Below are 18,397 nucleotides of genomic sequence, written 5' to 3'. Positions count from 1 at the left end.
CCTTTAGGCCACTGACCCACTTAACAGGAGGCCAAAGGGTCAGGGTAAAGAAGGGTTTGGGCTGGGTTGTTACCTCCACCCTCAAAGTGGTTCAAATAAACGGACCAGCACCCTGGGCTGTGGACCACCCTGGCCACCACAGATCTGCAGGTCAGACTGTGAGGTGCCAGTGGGGACGGAGGGACCTGACATGCTCCTGATGTCAGAACACTCTCTTCAAAGCCAAAAGTGCAGACCGCTATTGTCTTATCCATGAACCCACATGTGAAGCACAGCAAACACACTCCACAAAATGTGCTTATTAGCTCTCGGACAGAACACAAGCAAACTGAATCCAGCAACACATAAAAAGGAGTGTGCACCATGACCAAGTGGGATTTAATCTCAGGAATGCAAAGGTGGTTCAGCACATAAAAACCAATCAATATATTACATCACATCATTAGAATAAAGGACAAAAACCACATGACCATCTTGATCAAGAGATGCAGAAAAACCATCTAACAAAAATTCAACACTCCTTCATGGTAAAGTATAAGACAAACTAGAAACAGAAGGGAACTTCCTCAACCTGATAAAGGCACCTATGAAAAACCCACAACGAACATCATATTCAATGGTGAAAGACAAAGCTTTTCCCCTAAGATCAGAAACAAGACAAGGATGCCTGCTCTCGCCATTTCTATTCAATGGGGAGGTTCTAGCCAGGGCAATTAGGCAAGAAAATGAAGCAAAACGCATCCAGGCTGGAAAGGAAGAGGTAAACTATCTCTAATCACAGATGACATGATCCTGTATGTAAAAAGTCCCGAGGAAGTCACTAAAAAACTATTACAACTAATAAACAAGTCCATCCAGGTTGCAGGACGTAAGATCAGTGTACCAAAAAAAATCAACTATATTTCTATATACTCTCAATGAACAATCTGAAAATTAAGAAAACAATTACATTTACAATAGCCTCAAAAATAAAATAAAATACTTAGGAATAAATTTAACAAAAGAAGTGCAAAGCTGGGACTTCCCTGGTGGCGCAGTGGTTAAGAATCCGCCTGCCAGGGCTTCTCTCGTGGCGCAGTGGTTGAGAATCTGCCTGCCGATGCAGGGGACACGGGTTCGAGCCCTGGTCTGGGAAGATCCCACATGCCACGGAGCAACTAGGCCCGTGAGCCACAACTACTGAGCCTGTGCGTCTGGAGCCTGTGCTCCGCAACAAGAGAAGCCGCCATAGTGAGAGGCCCGCGCACCGCGCTGAAGAGTGGCCCCCGCTCACTGCAACTAGAGAAAGCCCTCGCACAGAAACGAAGACCCAACACAGCCAAAATAAATAAATAAATAAATAATTAAATTTTTAAAAAATGTCAGTTGAAAATTAAAAAAAAAAAAAGAATCCGCCTGCCAATGCAGGGGACACGGGTTCGATCCCTGGTCCGGGAAGATCCCGCATGCCACAGAGCAACTAAGCCCGTGCGCCACAACTACTGAAGCCCACGCACCCTACAACCCGGGCTCCGCAACAAGAGAAGCCAACCGCAATGAGAAGCCCGCACACCGCAACGAAGAGTAGCCCCCCGCTCACTGCAACTAGAGAAAGCCCGTGCAGAGCAACGAAGACCCACCACAGCCAAAAAAAAAAAGTGCAAAGCTTATAACACTGAAAACTACAAAAAAATTTTGAAAGAAATTACAAAAGATATAAATAAACAGAAAGACATTCCACGTTGAAGGATCAGAAGACAGTATTGTTAAGAGAGCAATACTCCCCAAACTGATCTATACATTCAACAAAATCCCTATCCCAATCCCAGCTGGCTTTCACTTAGCACAATGTTTTCAAGGTTCATCAATGCTGGAGCCTATATCAGAACTTCATTCCTTTTAAGGCTGAATAATATTCCACTACACACATAGACCACACTCTGTTTATCCATTCATCAGTTGATGGACACTTGAGTTGTTTCCACTCCTTGGCTATTACAAATAAAGCTGCTATGAACACTGGCATACAACTTTTATGTAAACATTTGTTTTTCAATTCTCTTGGACATATACCTAGAAGCTGAATGGCTGATTATAAGGTAACTATGCTTAACCTTCTGAGGAATTGCCAGACTTTTCCAAAGCGGCTGCATCATTTGACAATCCCACCTGCAGAGTACGAGGGCTTTGATTTCTCAACAGCCTTGCTAATACTTCTTATCGAATGTCTTTTTGATTAGTCATCCTAGTGGGTGTGGAGTGGTGTCTCAGTGTGGTTTTGATTTGCATTTCCCTAATGATATTGAGCATCTTTTCATGTGTTTATTAGCCATTTGCTTATCTTCTTTAGAAGAATGTCTACTCAGACCCTTTGCCCATTAAAAAAAGACTTTTTTTGTTATGAGTTCTTTATATATTCTGGATACAAGCCCCTTATCAGATATATGATTTGAAATTGTTTTTTCTATTCAACCCCATAGGTTGTCTTTTTCACTTTCTTAATGGTATCACAGCACCAAAGTTTTAAAACTTGTTCTGCTGCTTGTACTTCTGGTATTGTATCTAAGAAACCAGAGCCTAACCCAAGGTCATGAATGTTTACTCCCATGATTTCTTCCAAGAGTGTAATAGTTTTAGCTCCTACATTCAGATCTCTGATCTGTCCAAGTTAACTTTTGTGTATGTTGTGAGGTGGGGTAATAATGTTTTTGATGAATTGGTCATCGTTGGAGGATGACAGGGAACCAATTCATGCTTTCCAAAAGCTGCAAATAAAGGGGAATGAAGCAAGCATTTATCCTGTTTTTCCTCCACAATCAATATCACTAGTTAAACAAATAGTGGCTAAGGGGAAGTTTCTCTTTAAATAAGAATTCCAGGGATTTTTCCCTGGTGGTGCAGTGGTTAAGAATCCGCCTGCCAATGCAGGGGACACGGGTTCGAGCCCTGGTCCGGAAGATCCCACATGCCGCAGAGCAACTAAGCCCGTGCGCCACAACTACTGAGCCTGTGCTCACGAACCTGCGAGCCACAACTACTGAAGCCTGTGCACCTAGAGCCCGTGCTCTGCAACAAGAGAAGCCACCTCAATGGGAAGCCCAGCACCACAACAAAGAGCGGCCCCCACTCACCGCAGCTAGAGAAAGCCCGCGTGCAGCAATGAAGACCCAACGCAGCCAAAAATAAAATATATAAATAAATTTATTAAAAAAAAAAAAAAGAATCCGCCTGCCAAGGCAGGGGACACAGGTTCAATCCCTGATCCGGGAAGATCCTGCATGCCACAGAGCAACTAAGCCCATGCACTACAACTACTGAGCCTGCGCTCTAGAGCCCACGAGCCACAACTACTGAGCCCGCGCACCCTACAGCCCGTGCTCCGCAACAAGAGAAGCCCGCGCACCACAACAGAGAGTAGCCCCCGCTCGCTGCAACTAGAGAAAGCCCGTGTGCAGTAACGAAGACTCAACGCAGCCAATAAATAAATACATAAATAAATAATTTTAAAAAAATTTTTTAATTAAAAAAAAAAGAATTCCAGCTCAAGAATGAAAGAACTGGGCTATGATCACTCTGCATTCTCTAATGAATTGATGGATCTAGGCCATCATGGCTATAAAGGGCTGTTGACAGGGAGAGACGACTGGATGCTACACGCTTCCTAATGAAGAACACACCACACACACCAGCCTCTGGTGTGAAAGGACTGAACCTGAATGTGATCAAGCAGCCACAACCAACTCCCAATTTTCAAGACATACAGAGGGGAGAGGAGCATGTTACATGACTCCACAGAGATGCAATCAGCAAACTCTGGGAAACTCTATAAGACAAATGACCTGGTTTCTTCAACAGACTGCAAGGGAAAAAACAGAGATGGAGAAGAAGCTATAGATAACAGAAATTTAAGAGAAAAATTAGCTAAGCTCAATGTGAGAATTTTATTTGAAACCTGATTCAAGTAAGCAACAACCAAAAAATTATGATGTGGAATTATGGCGACTGGAAGCTTAACACAGACTGAATATTTTAAGATATTAAGCTATTACTGCTAATTTTTTAATGTATAAAAATGGCATGGTATTATGGTTATGTTTTTTAAAAAGACGCTTTGTATTTAGTAATAAATACTAAAATATTTACAGGGAAAACAAATCGATGATGGTGGAAATCAGGTCACAAGGATGGTCTGAGTTTTTACAAAAAGCAGGTATTCTTGTGTTTTAAAAACAACACCACTCCATGCATCACAGCTATGACTAAACAAATACCAATACTGTAAAGACCAGAGTAATCGCTTCTCGATGGCTGGGAGGTGTGCTTGGTGGCGGGAGTATAGGGGGGCAGGTGGCCCTGTGTGCTTGGTGGCGGGAGTATAGGGGGGCAGGTGGCCCTGCACGTGCTAGAGTGGCGGCAGGGCAGAGGCTGTGAGAGGGTCTCCAGCCCACAGCACAGCAGGATGGGGGTCAACGCTGGTCTGAGGGTCTGGACAAAGGCTGTCCACAGAGGGGCACTGCACAGGTACAGGTGCAGTGACAGTGATGCTGGCTCTGAGGCTTCCCTGCTGCATCCCCTCTCCAGCAGTCCCCACACCTGCCGCCCCCCCCTGCACCCCCGTGTGTGGTGAGAGGAGTCTCCACGCCCAACTGTACCAGAAAGGCCTGCACAGCTCAGGACAGGCCTCCAGACACAAACCTCAAGTCTCAACCTCCAGGGCACCCTGAACTCCCCAAGCTTCTTGCAAAGAGGGCCACGGCCAGGCACACGGCCACAGATGAGGGGCTGACTCCATGTAATTAAGCCGCCCTCAGTGTAAAGCTTTGTGGGACCCCTAAGGTTCTAACCCCAAGGTTAGAAGGCCTAAGTCCTCTGTGCCAGAAAGGCCTCATCGACCCATGTGCCCACCCACCCTCACAGCACGGGGGTCACTCCCGGGACCCGACAGGCAGCAGTAAGAGAGGGATGCGGGGCTCACCCCCTCCTAGGAGCCACCCACTTGGATGGAGGTCTGTGAAGACAGACAGCTTGTCTCTCACGAGGTGGAGGGCGAAACATGCTCACTGCACAGCTAAGGAACCTGGGCCTCGCTCCCACGAAGAGTTCCCTTCTGGAAGCTTTAAGATGTTTTGAGGAAACCATCTCTGTACAAAAGTTTATAAAGCTAATGCAGGTGCTCGCTTCGGCAGCACATATACCAAAATTGGAACAATACAGAGAAGATTAGCATGGCCCCTGCGCAAGGATGACAAGCAAATTCATGAAGCGTTCCATATATTTTAGTTGATTCACTTTGTTATACAGCAGCAACTAACACAACAATGTAAAGCAATTATACTCCAATAAAGATGTTAAAAAAAAAAAGCTAATGCAGGAATAAACTCTAAGATTCTAAACTACGTCAAACAGAAAATGAGAGTATGTCACCAAAATTATTCATTCACGTAATTATACATGTTTTCTACATTTCCTCTAAGAAGAAAAAAAAAAAAAGCCAACTCAACTGTGTATATATAAGTATCGATAGTTCTGCCTGGTTTACAATGTTAAGGACTTTTTAGCCTCCTGCTTCCAGAAAGATTTTAAAAATCAGGTTTATTTCACTATTTCACCAATGCATTTAAGTTCTTACATTTTTTTAATGGCTACATGGCAGTAGGACGAGCCTGTGCCAAATATCAGATCTGAAGGAAATCTAAGTGAAGAAAAAAAGGACCAAGCAGACTCTGAGCGGGTGACTCCCATGGCTGACTGGCAGGCGATGGCTGGGCAAGAACATTCAGGTTCCTGTTTGGTTCACCTCTGTCATGGACGTTGCTTAGGTTACGAGTTATACCATGTCTATCAAAACATGATTACTTGCCAACAAAATGTTACTATACAATAGGAATGAGTCAAATAGATCAAGGTTTGGGGCATGTCACAGGTGCCAGGAGGACTTCCTGGGGGTTGGGAAGTGCATCTCCAGGCAGGAGGCCTGGGTGGGAAGTGCAATACAAAGGTAGGTAAGCGTCGCCAGGACTAAGCCTCATTGAGAAGTAAGAGCATCTGCCTTGACTGCAAGTTTTGTTTCAAACACAAAAGGGTGGTGCTTTAAGATTCTCAGAAAAGTTCCCGAATTCAAGATGCCGTCTTGTGACTCAAAGAGTGTCTGTGCACAGATGAAAGCACTGACAGACTTGACAAGAACCCTCAGTTTGAAAACACAGGGCTGGGAAAAGGCCTGGAAAGGAAAGATCACGTACCCTGCTGAAGGGAACCCATGGAGGCCCAGCCAGGCCCTTCCAGCAGCACAGAGTCAAGACTCTGCCCACCGTGCCCGGGAGGAGCAAAACCCCAGGTGTTAGCCCCGCAGCTGCTGTGAAACAGGCCTCAGTTCAAGCCTGAGGCAGAGCAGGCCAGCGCAGCTGAGCTAGAGGGCTCTTCGGAGGGGCTCAGCTCCTCTCCACCACTGCCCTGCGCTCACAGCTCCCCTTTTCCACGCGAGAGCAGCTGCAGCGAAGTGGATGCTTCTGTCTGAATCTTTCTTCCACCAACAAACTCTCTACCCTCCCCTAGCATGTCCGTCCCCCCAGGGCTCTCCATCAAGGTCCTTCTTTCAGGGGTACCCACAAGCCCGGCAGAGAAGCACATGCCCTGAGTGGAGGTCCCTGCAGCAGCCTCCCAGGTCAGGGTAGCTCTGACAGTCACACCTGTCCCTACACCCAAGTTTCATTTTCAAGGTCACTTATTAACTCACACAGGGGCTTTGAGTTTCCCCCAACCCTCACCATAAAGGGCTTTATCTTCTCTCTACCCCAATACTTAAACACAGTTTTCAGGAGTTAAACTGCCATTTTTTTTACCCTCGGAGTTTATGATTTCCATTCAACAAACACCAGAAGGACAGCAAGATGTCCCCACCCCCACCATGGCCGAGATGCCCCTGGGTAGCTAAGATACCCAGGGCTCTCTTCTGACCCAGGTGGACTGCCAGCAACTGTCACAGTACATAATCCGGCTAGGAAATACCCTAGAGGAACAGTGGTTAGATGGGTCTGCAATGATTAACATGCACTTGACCAGCAGAAAAAAACCAGCCCCCAACTGATCTTATAGAACCTCACTATAATCAGCGTGCCTGGGCCACCACCCCTGGCAGCTGCGCACAGGAGACAGGCAGACAGTGGGCACTGGGATACAAGGTCAGGGGGTGTGTGTGTGTGTGTGTGTGTGTGTGTGTGTGTGTGTGTGTGTGTGTGTGTGTGTGTGTGTGTGTGTGTGTGTGTGTGTGTGTGTGTGTGTGTGTGTGTGTGTGTGTGTGTGTGTGTGTGTGTGTGTGTGTGTGTGTGTGTGTGTGTGTGTGTGTGTGTGTGTGTGTGTGTGTGTGTGTGTGTGCGCGCGCGCGCGTGTGTGCGCGCGTGTGTGTGTGCGCGCGCGCGCGCGCGCGCGCGTGTGCGCGTGTGTGCGCGCGTGTGCGCGTGCGCGCGCGTGCGTGTGCGTGCGCGCGCATGAGGGCGCGCATACCACCCCCCAACCCCAGAGAAACCACAGTGCCAACAGGAAGAGCTGGGAGCTGACCACACTGACCTCGCACCCCTGCATGGGAGACCAGGAACAAATGTGGCACCCCAGCATCTTCTAGGAAGATGACTAGGGAGGGTGAGCCACAGTGGGCATCTGAGGGCCTATGACAACATGCAGAAAGCGCCTGGTGACCTACTACCACTTGAGGCCAGGAGGACCAACCACGGGCAGCCTGAGAAGCCCCTCCCTGCACCCACCAGACCAGGCACACACCACCCAGACCCTCAGCTAAAGCTGCCCAAAGGCAGAGGCTTCCCCTGTGAAAACTCAAGCATCCATTTTATAATAACAAAGGTACTACAAACAACTGTCATTAATGATGAGCATAAAGCAATTCAACCTGTTTCTAAGAAGTTGGTTTTGACTTAAGCACTGAGCAGGGATCTACTAGAAATAAAACACACACCTTGTTTACTCTCTGGGGATAATACTTTTGCTGTTCCAAAATCTGTGATCTGGATGTGCATATCTTCATTTAACAAAATATTTTCTGGTTTCAGGTCCCTGTGAAAGCAGATTTTTTTACGTTTGAGATGAAATATTTAAAACAGTAACATTATTACAAACTCTAAATTTTGCTAAAACCAAAATGAACTGATTAATACCTATAATCTTTACAGACTAACAACCAAGAATGCAAGTCTGAGGTTAGCACTGAACAAATAAATATCAACTGCATATAATGAGGACATTCAAATTACATCATTTCATAACTGCATCTACCATTTCAATAAACTTTTAATTGAAGTACAATCTATCATGCCTAACCTATAAAGCGCCTTTAAACCTTCTGTGGTATCATTACGCAATAAACGTACACCTTAAATTTATATATATATATGTCAACTATTTCTCAATAAAACTGGGAGGGAGAAAATGGTTAAATGGTAAATTTTATTTTATTTTAGGCTTTTTTCTTTTTTTTTTTTGTCTGCACCGCGCAGCTTGGCAGGATCTTAGTTCCGACCAGGGATCGAACCCATGCCCCTTGCAGTGGAAGCTCGGAGTCCTAACCACTGGACCACCAGGGAATTCCCGGTAAATTTTACATTATGGGTATTTTACCACCACCAAAAAAAAAAAAAATCAGTAAGAAAAAAAAAGCTTAAATGAACACTTTCAATTTGACTTTATCGGAAAATCATGGAAAATGGTAAGTACACACAGAATCTACAACTGACAAAATAAAAGCACCAGTCAACGTGGCTAAGAGAATCGTTAGTCTGGCAAAAAAGACATCTGACCAATTTCATCTGATATTAAAGGTCCACAGTCTCTCAACATCAGAGTAATGTGAACTCTTCTTAATTCTCACAATGAGGCATCCCACCCTCCATAAAAGAGACCAGAGCTGACCCCCAGGCCTGGGGAGCAAAGCCTGCAGCCCCCTGGCTTGGTACCTGTGAATGATGCCCTTGCCATGCAAGTACTCTAGGGCAGACACCATCTCAGCTGTGTAAAATCGGGTGCATGTCTCATCGAACGAACCAATTTTCCGAATGTATTTAAGTAGTTCTCCATTTTTGGCATAACTAAGGCCAAAGTCTAAACATTGAATAGTTAAGGAAGAGAGCAAAAATCTTTCTTTTAAACTGACCTTAACAGCCCAGTAGCAATTTTTTAAATTAATTAAAACTGAAGGTACCTGTGGCCCGAGACAGCTGCCCCTCTTCCAGCCAGACCCTACCGCAAGCACTGGGTCTGCAGGGAATCCCTGGCTCCAGGACAGGGTCCCAGAGTGAGTTTCTCACCAACAACACAAAAACACGTGCCTCTCAGGCCAACTGCCCCTTCTGGACCCCCCATCCCCAGAAGACACCTGTGGGCTCAGTGAAGGGAAGCCGCTAGAGATGGCGGTCAGGGCCTGTGGCCCCAACGCCCCCATCAGCACACAGCCTCCAACCTGCACCAACCACACGCCACATGCCGTGCTGAGTCCATTCACGTCAAGGTTCCTCAAATGAATGCTCCTTCCCAAGTATAAAGTGACAAGTTTTGTAAGAGAAATGCCATTAATAGATAAACTCAATCTATTTATTGGGCCCCCACTGGGGAGAGACTCGAGCAACACAGTCATCTTTCCCTCAGACACCACTGCAGTGTAATTTGTTTTACTTCTGTTCTCCCTTTTTCTAAGAGGAGAAACTATAAATGGATCCCATATAACTGCTTCCTCCTGGAAGCACCGAACATATGCACCTCTTAATGGAAATCTACAGGTACTCCGCCACTCCCTGGCAGCCAAGGACAGGGTGACCCAAGTCCTCACCCGCCCTGAGCATCGGCTCCGAGGGGGTAAGGGGTGACCTGTGCTCAAGGTGTCCCATCTGGCTTCTGTTTGCCAAGGCACTTGCCATCTCCCACCAAAGAAGATGCCTGAAGCTGCGGCCCAGGAGGGAAGAGGCCACCAACTGAAGCTGCTCGAACCTGCCTGTGATCGAGCCCCACCTGTGGCCTCCCAAGCCCTTCCAACTAGAACAACGTTTAACAGGAAGCTGAAGCCCAAAACCAACCTTACTTCTAGGGAAGGCAAAGGGTCTCTGCCAGGGCCCCTTCCCTCCTCTCCTTGCTCTGATCCCTCCTCGGGGAAGGCTGGTATCCGTGGCCTCCTCACCAGCAGCCTGCAGACTCTGGCCCACCCAACCCCAAGCAGGGGCCCCGCCTGGACCTGGACCGGCCGCAGAGCCTCCCCACTCAGGAGCACAGTCTCCCAGAAACCAGCAGCCCACGTGAGAGGCTCGGCCATGGCCACAGGGCCTCTTCTGGCTTCACAGGTTTTGTCCCTTATCTGACCACTCCCTGAGTTCCTGTTTCCTGTGTAAGGGACACTTCTAGTTCTCTGCTCGGCTGTGGCGCTAAGTGACCGACAGGTTTTGAACATGACATGTCGAGGATCATGGCTCCAAGCCCGTGTTCTCTCTGACCACACACATTCCTCATTCCCCAGAAACACTCTTTCAGACCTCAGTGGTCCATTTCACACCCTAGAACATTTCTACCTCGCTCAGCACAGCTAAGGCCCCAGGGCAGTGAGAGGAGGCTGCTCTCTCACAGGGAGCGAGTGAATTCCTGGGACAATGAGCACAGATCAGGCCTGTGGCAGAGCCTGAGAGCCTGCTGAGCCCAACGCCTGCGCTTTGCAGAGGAACCCAGCCCAGAGAGGTTAAGCAACTGACTCAAGGTCACAAAGCCAAGGAGGGACAGGACTGGAGCCCAGCTTCCTGAGGTCTAGTGTGCTGTTCCTGTCCCCAAGCTGCAAGAGAGGACACACAAGGACAGGCAGGTGGGAGGTGGAGGAAGAACGCAGGTTAGCAGAGCAACAGCCTCTGAAACCCCTCAGCCTTCATCCCTGCTGGAGGGAAAGGCACCCTGGCTGGCTGGCTGCGGTGCCCAGCCCTGCATTGCACCTAAGGAGGGAGGGAGGGCTTCTCTGAGCTCAGCCCTCTCTGGGGAGCAGGGATTGAGTCTGGTCAAACTGTACCTCCAGAGGGCAAAGAGGCTGCCAGTGCCCAGGAGGCCCCTCACGGATCTACCTGCCTGTTTTCAGTCTGCTGCAGGGGTGTCACCAGGCTCTGCCTCACCTGTCCTGAGAGTGTGATTAGCCCTGTAGTCGCTGGAGGAGCTGCTCCCCTCTCTCCCCAATGTGTAAATTATGGCTAAAAGGAGGACAGTGTGCACACTGGGGCTTTTATTCAGGCAGAGTGTTTCCTTTTCTTTATCTTTCAACACACTGTATACTACAAAGGATTTTCAGTGGAGCGGAAGTCCCCAGGTCTCGCTCCTGTCAGAGGTAAGTGAGCCCTTGCAATCTCCACAGGCTTTCAAATTTGTCTTAAAATGTCAAAAGCAACAGACACCATTGGATAGAGACCTAGAGTCCCCTCCACCTGCATTACTCTGGCCAATCCCGTCTGAAATCAGACAGCGAGCTCACTCATCTAGCCTCTGAGTGCCTGATCCTACTGAACATGACCTTGGGAGAAGACGAAGTCAAGTGTGTGTCACCTGCTGGAGCCTCCCAACCAACAAGACTTATTCTCCCCAGGCCCCGTAGGAAGCCCAGGCCTGGGACTCCAGGAAATCTGGCAGCCAGAGAGCCCCACAGGCTCAAAGAGAAGCACAATCACATGGGTGCCATGGAGCACAAGGAGCAAGAGGTCTAGGTGGCCTCAGAGGTGAGATACAGAACAGATAGGTCACTGATGGCTGCTGCATGAGCAGTGACAGCAGACGGGGACATGGGGTGATGCTGAAGCCAGGTGGAGAGGCAAACACTTTAAAAGACCTAAAACAAACCAACAAGGAACCCCCCTCCCTGCTCCACATGCTCTTGGCTACTAGACCACTTTACTGCTCCCCTTTACGGTGAAACCACTGGGAAAAACCCACTCTGTTTGCCTTTCCTTGCCTCTCTCTCGATTGAGCCCTCCGCCCCACCCCCAGACTGCCACTCTCAACAACACTTTGCATGGGAAGCAATCCACAGGTCAGGCCAGGGCCCAGCTACTTGACCACTTGGCACTATCTGGCAGGGCAGCCAGCACCCTCCACCGGAAACCATCTGGTCCATGGCCCCTGGAACTCTGTTCTCTCCACTCATTGGAACTCTTCCCTGCTGGGCACCCTCCGGCCCACCGACACCCCAGCCCACCCCCCACCAATCTGCACACCAACCTGACTCCTCAGGCTCTGCAGGCAGCCACCCAGTAGCCCACTCAGGCCTCAAGTAGCAAGGATCAACGGATGCATCAATTACAGGACCATTGTGCACCCAGCTCTGAGGCCCCACACCCACAAGCCAGCTTGACTCCATCCTCCCAGCTCACTTATAAGAGCCTTCCCTGCAGCAGCAGCCCGAGTGAGAGCAAACAGCTACCCTGCTCCAGACCCTCCTCCTGGACTCTGTGCCACACTTAGAAGAAAATCCAAAATTCTTGCCGGGACTCCGAGGCCCAAGGAGCTGACCCCTGCCCAGCCTTTTTGTACCCCCCACACATACGCACACCTGCCCCTGCTCTGCCCAGGCCTCGTGCTGACGTCGTCTCCTCAGACCACCAAGTTAAAACAGCTGATCCAACTCTCCACCGACCAACTCCTACCTGGCCTTACTACTCTTGTTCCCTCAGTGTCTATCACACAGCCATTAATCACCTGTGTATATCTAACTCCTGTGCAGAAATGCAAGCCCCATGAGCGCAGAGCCTTCACCTCATTTACCAGCATGTTCCCATCACCTGGCACTCAACCAGGACTTCTCAATAAACAAAAGGAAACATTCAGCTGACAGTTGAAGGAGCCAGAAAATGGTGTTAAAGGGGAAACAGGATCGAGCAAAGTTTTAACCCAGAAGAATATGTGTGGAGAGAGGAGAGAGGGGGAGGGAAGGGGATTAAGATCAGGCCCCCACCCACAGGTGGGATGGGGAAGCCAAGCTTTGCAGGTGGTGGGGTGAGGGGAAGGGGCTCTGGAGACCTAAGGGCAGGAGGAAAAGAACAGATGCACAGACTGAGGTTTACACTTGAACAAGCTCTCAACTCCATTTGGCAGCTCGACCTCCCTCGTCGAGAAGAAGCTAAGAGCAGCTGCTGGGATTGAAGACAGAGTCTCTGGGCAAACGGGGGCTGAGGGAGTCCCGGTTTGGAAGAACAACTGCAGGAGAGGGGCTGGGGAGTGAGGAGACCTGGCGGGCCTGGCTGTATGATGAATGGCCCAGAGACAAGCTGACGCGACACAGATATGGCCCACCCTGACTGCCACGGTGCCCTGTCTCCTTGAACCCTGAGCAAAGAAGAAAGAAAAAAAGTGCTCCAGGGATTAGAGGAGAAGTCAGGGAACATGAGATGCCCTGAAATAAAACAAAGAATCAGCAGGGTGTGACGTCCCTGCAGGAGAAGCAGCTGGAGAAGCAGTGTGCACAGCCCTGGAAAGCCAGGCACTGGATGATCAGAGAGACATCCATAGGGGCGGGAGTGGGGGAGGCTGGAGGGCCCTGGGGAGGGGCTGTATTTGGGAGGACAAGTCCTGGATACAGAAAGAAAGGGTTGGGCTCCTGTGGGTCACTCCCTAGACTTTCTACCTGGCAGCTGAGCCTGAGAAAGATGTTCCTTCCAACCAAACCCCACAACCCAGGGCCAAAGAGGGCAGAAAGGTGCCCACCTCCCGGGAGCCCCGGATGCCCAAGATCCTTCTTCCTCTCTCTCACTTCCCTGCTTTGAGCACTGGATTTGACACCTGACAGATACTCCAAGGATGCTGATTAAAAAGGAATGAGGGCATGCCTTTAAATAAATGTCTAGCAAGAACAGCATTAAAATAACGATCCTTTAGATACGAAGCTTACCAACAAAAAACCTCAAATATGACTGTGATGATCTCCCTTGAAGTAATGTTCTACTTCAGTGAATGTCAGCAATCCCAGGGGGTCCCAAAGCAAAGTGATGTGAATTCGTCTGTATTTAGAATAAGCTACCCTTTTCCCTTCCAGGGAAGGGGCTACTTGTGAAAACAAAAACGGGGTCATGGTTCCAAAACGATAAGGGGTCACTGGCGTGATATCAGAAGGCTTTGACTGTTCAAAGGATACAGAGCTTTTCATCATCCTGAAATGTGAAGTAAAGTTTAACAAAGAAGGGGTGATCCAGCCGCGACATCACGTCTCTCTCTCTGGTTACATACGGGACTTTGTTCTCTTTGATAATGTGACGTTTCTCTAGAATTTTAACTTAAGAGAGAAGCAAGTTACTACAATTGGAAATGGTAAGAAAACACTAAAGACACAACTCATAAAGTAACAGATAAAAATTAAAGTTTTTCACAAAACACACCCACCAGATTTATGATCTCTAAGACCAACAGTGTCCTGTCCCCTGAAATCAGCACAGAAACCTCCAGGGGCTGGGCAGCCAGGTGGCCGCGTACCCAGAGGTGCGCTGTTCCTGCATCCTAGACACTGGAGCATCCTAGCTCGCTGGAGTTAGTTACTTACTAGCATATTCCCTTGAGGTTGCCAGTTCTCGGGCCAGGACAACCTGGTTTGGGAAGAAAAGGGGGAAAAAGAAGAGAAAAAAACACCCAATGTAACCAGGGCACTGAGTCTCACAAGTCACCCTGCAACCAACCACACAGGCTACCCCGCCCCCACCACGAAATTACATTTTAAATATTTTTGGTCCTGTGCTAACAAACATAGCTGAGTGTCAATGACTAAGTTAATGTGTTCTAATAGTTAAAGGAAACACATGTATCTCTCAAATGTTTCCAGAAGGTTCCTCATCAGATGCCAACAGTCCCCCCTCATGCAGTGAAATATATATTCAGGAACATCTTACGACCAGCATAACCCTCACACAAACAGTAGGAAGAAGCAGCAAATAATATCTCCACAAGGTGGGTACTGGGAATTTCTTCAGAAAATAACTCTATGGATAGGTCCCCAGTACATGTTCATTGCAAAAGGCCACCCTGAATTTGGGCTTTTACAAATAATAGTTGCATTTCACTTGATGCCACTCTCAGATGCTGTAAATCCCATCCCTGCTACTGAGGGCACAGGAACCGCGGCCGGCAGACAGCACCTCCCTCCAGCGTGCAGTCACACACATACACCCGCCCCCCACCCCCTGTGCCCTCTCCACAGCACAGCCCGGTCTTACACTCGACTTCGGGGACAGAGCACCAGTGGGGCCTCACACACACTGAAAAGAACTTTCTACACGAACACACCCCGGGCACAACCTGAGTAACGACTTCCAAATGCCTGATGAGCCCAGTCTGGCAGTGAGCTGGGGTGGTCCCCACCACCGCCAGCTGGTGCAAATTCCTCTCCTGAGACACCTACAGGAAACAGCCGAGGACCAGAGAGCAGATGAAAACCTGCTGACTCCCGGGAAATACCAGAGCCTCCGGGAAGACCTCTGGAGGCTCCTGGTTGTAAGTTATATCCCGTTAGGGAATTCTTCACCAAGTTCATCAGAAGTGACCCTGGAAAAGCACTGTGTGTAACCCTGCAGTTTTTAAGAAGAACAAGGTCGGATTATATGTGTTCAAGTGGAAAGATCTTAAAGATCTCTGTGGAGGAAGGAACCTGTGTGGACTGTTCTCAGGCGCTGGTGAGTCCAGGAGAGTGGGCTGGGGAAGGGCTGGCCTTCTCTAGGTTATGTACCGATGTAACGCTAAATTTCTTCACAGCAGCATGCACTAGCTACGTAAGTAGGAAAAAGGAAGAAAAACACTGAGTACTAATATTTAATGGAATCCTATCTGAAGAAGATATTTATGTCATCTTTTTGTTGTGTGAACTCTGCATATTCTATGCAGTTTCCTTATGTCCCTCCACACGGCCCGGGCCAACTGCAGGGGCAGGAGACGTCAGGATCACCCTCAGGTAGCTGGCGGCAGTGGACCAGGCTTCCCCCTCTCCAGCGCAGGCTCCATCACATGAAGGTCCTGCCTGGGGATCCAGCCTGGGAGCTGCCTCCCCTGGAAACCTCATTTTAAGTTGTCTCTATTTCAGGAATGGTGAGAAGGAACTGAGGGTAGCACATATAATTTGAGACCCAAGGCTGCAGGATTCCAAACAGTACCAGAAAGGAGGCTCCAGACTCACAGCACTTTCCTGGGCACCACCCTGGCACAGGGATGACAAGAATCTCAGCTGGGGCTTTTCTACATCAGGAGTCTGTCACCCAGAACAGATGGCACCTACTTTTACCCACGGTAGAAACCCAGGGACACAGGGGAATTTCATAAATACATCCTCATATTCCAGTCAATATAAATGTTCAATGAAGTACAGCTGAGAAAAGGAGAGAGAACACTTCTTCTTTTACTGGACTCGTGTAAGTAACTGTGCAGAACACCCCAGATTCTTTTCAAAATAGTTTTTTCTTTCTGAAAGGACCTGTGAGTACCAGACCTACTGGGGATTATCCTCAAAGTTGAAGGTTTTTATCATGAGGGCCCAATTCTTTCATTAACTTAAAAACTGCCAATAAAAAAATCTAAATTAAAAATGTAAAAGGAGCAAAAGTTAACACTTAAAATGATGTTGGGAACATGGGTGAGCCCCAGTATGTCATGTTCTTTGTATTTTGAAATATTTCATAAATGGAAAAAAAGAAAAGGAAAACAAATTTCACACGAGGTTTCTTCACAAAGGCCAGGCAAGAAAGTCTCATTATTCAGGAACCCTGCTGGCGTGAGGAGCTGCAGCTCATGCTGGGCCCAGCTCAGAGACCACGGCGGCAAGGATCTGTCTCTTCTGAAGGCACGGACTAAGACTGCGCGCCCTGGCCAGGGGACAGGGGCTCTGGCCTTCCCGAGCCTGCAGCAAGCCTCTGGCCCAGCCATAGCCACATGAGGCCTCCAACTCAGCAAAGGGCAGCTCTGAACCTTCATATCTTTGCTTTAAGAGGAAAAATACCACAAGATAGGTAAAACTCTCTCAGGTAACAAAAAGAATTACCCTGAGTGTGACGTGACAGTGCTGTGATAGTAATTCTGTCCATGAAACTGAGGACACAAAAATCTGGAAGCTAGCAAATGTCAATGGTGTACTGTTTTATATTTTAAAAATAACAGAGAAATAACAAAGGTCGTTAAATGTTTACCCAAAACTATGAAGAGATACACCAACACTAATGTTTACTCTAAGGAACAGGAAAGCTTCCCAGGGCCTTGCTAACAGGACACAATGATATGAAATGTAACTTGCTGACGCCTGGTTAGAATACAATCTAACTGCATTTTTTGAGAAAATTAAAAATAAGATCATGAAATGCCTTTTAAAGCTTTCCCCTACAAAATCATGAGCTAGATATTTAAACCACATGATCTGCCTGGTGGTAGCCAGCCCCAAGTCACCTTCACAACAGGAGAGGAATCCCCAAGGGTTTGAGACCCTCCTCTGGGGTAGAACACCACTGTGGTGTCTTAGTCCGCCAGCTCCAAGTCCCGAGGAAGGCCAGTATTCCCAAGGAAAACACCCTCATTCGATAAACAGCAGCAGCTTATACTCACTGTTGAAAAAGAGCCTTCACCAAGAATTTTCCCAAATTTAAAGTCTTCTGGCCGTTTCTTCCGAGGCTGTGGTGGCGGCTGTGTGGCGTGTTGCAGCGAGTTGGCACTTGGCCGGGATTCGGCCGCGGTGCTGTCCATGGTGGGGCCCTGCCTGCTACCACAGCTGGGAACGCCAGGGGCCGTGCTGGACTCAGTCTGGGTCCTCACCATTGATGGGGACGGGCAGGAACATAATACCACGCTGGACTGAATAGGAACGGTGTCATACTGGTGGGCACAGGAAAAAAGAGGTAAGATTCAAAGTGGCTCACCCTTCCTAAACGTATAAACTAAAGTGTTGACATTGTTGAAACACCACCAAGCACAGGGCAGGCCATCTGATGTTCTGCCATGCAGTTTGGGCCACTGCCCTCCTCTCTCAAGTCCCTTCCCCGCTCAAATCCCACCCTGCCCTGTCCTGCGTGCCCACGGACCCCACCACCCAGAACCTACCTGCCCTCACCCTCTCCCTCAGCACTGCGTAATTCTCCAACACCTCCCCCACCCCCACCCAGCCATGGCCAGCTGGCCTTCCCATCACACTGCCTGGCCTAAACATCATCTGTGGCCCTGTCCACAGAGAAAGCTGGTCCAACCCTGTGACCACGGTGTCTCCCATCCCAGAACCCCTCCCCTGCTCACCCACTCACATTTAATATAAGGCTAGACACACAGAAGGCACTCAGGGTTTGAACAAACAGACTAGCTTAAGACTGTATCCCAGACTTCCCTGGTGGCGCAATGGTTAAGAATCTGCCTGCCAATGCAGGGGACACGGGTTAGATCCCTGGTCCGAGAA

General features: G+C 48.6%; 1 protein-coding gene across 5 annotated transcripts in view; it reads right to left on the bottom strand.

The window, feature by feature from the left end:
• Positions 1-18,397, bottom strand: part of PDPK1 (3-phosphoinositide dependent protein kinase 1) — an 81,371-nt gene that overhangs the window by 26,522 nt on the left and 36,452 nt on the right. For 3 of the 5 annotated variants that reach the window (XR_014235834.1, XM_082360706.1, XM_082360707.1), the window contains 5 exons: positions 17,560-17,826; positions 14,528-14,570; positions 14,126-14,263; positions 8,943-9,087; positions 7,949-8,046 (listed from right to left, as the gene is read on the bottom strand). The exons of 1 other annotated variant lie outside the window; for it this stretch is intronic. Coding sequence is in view for 3 of the 4 variants with exons in the window: in XM_082360706.1 (XP_082216832.1) it covers positions 7,949-8,046; positions 8,943-9,087; positions 14,126-14,263; positions 14,528-14,570; positions 17,560-17,826 (691 nt within the window). In the remaining variant the exon portion in view is untranslated. One more of the 5 variants, XM_082360709.1, reaches the window with a different exon arrangement.

This window comes from Balaenoptera borealis, assembly GCF_965194805.1.
Source record: "Balaenoptera borealis genome assembly, chromosome: 16".
In the NCBI taxonomy this organism is placed as follows: Eukaryota; Metazoa; Chordata; class Mammalia; order Artiodactyla; family Balaenopteridae; genus Balaenoptera; species Balaenoptera borealis.
The sequence above is the reverse complement of the archived record's forward strand: the minus strand, read 5'-3'. Positions and strand labels throughout refer to the sequence as shown.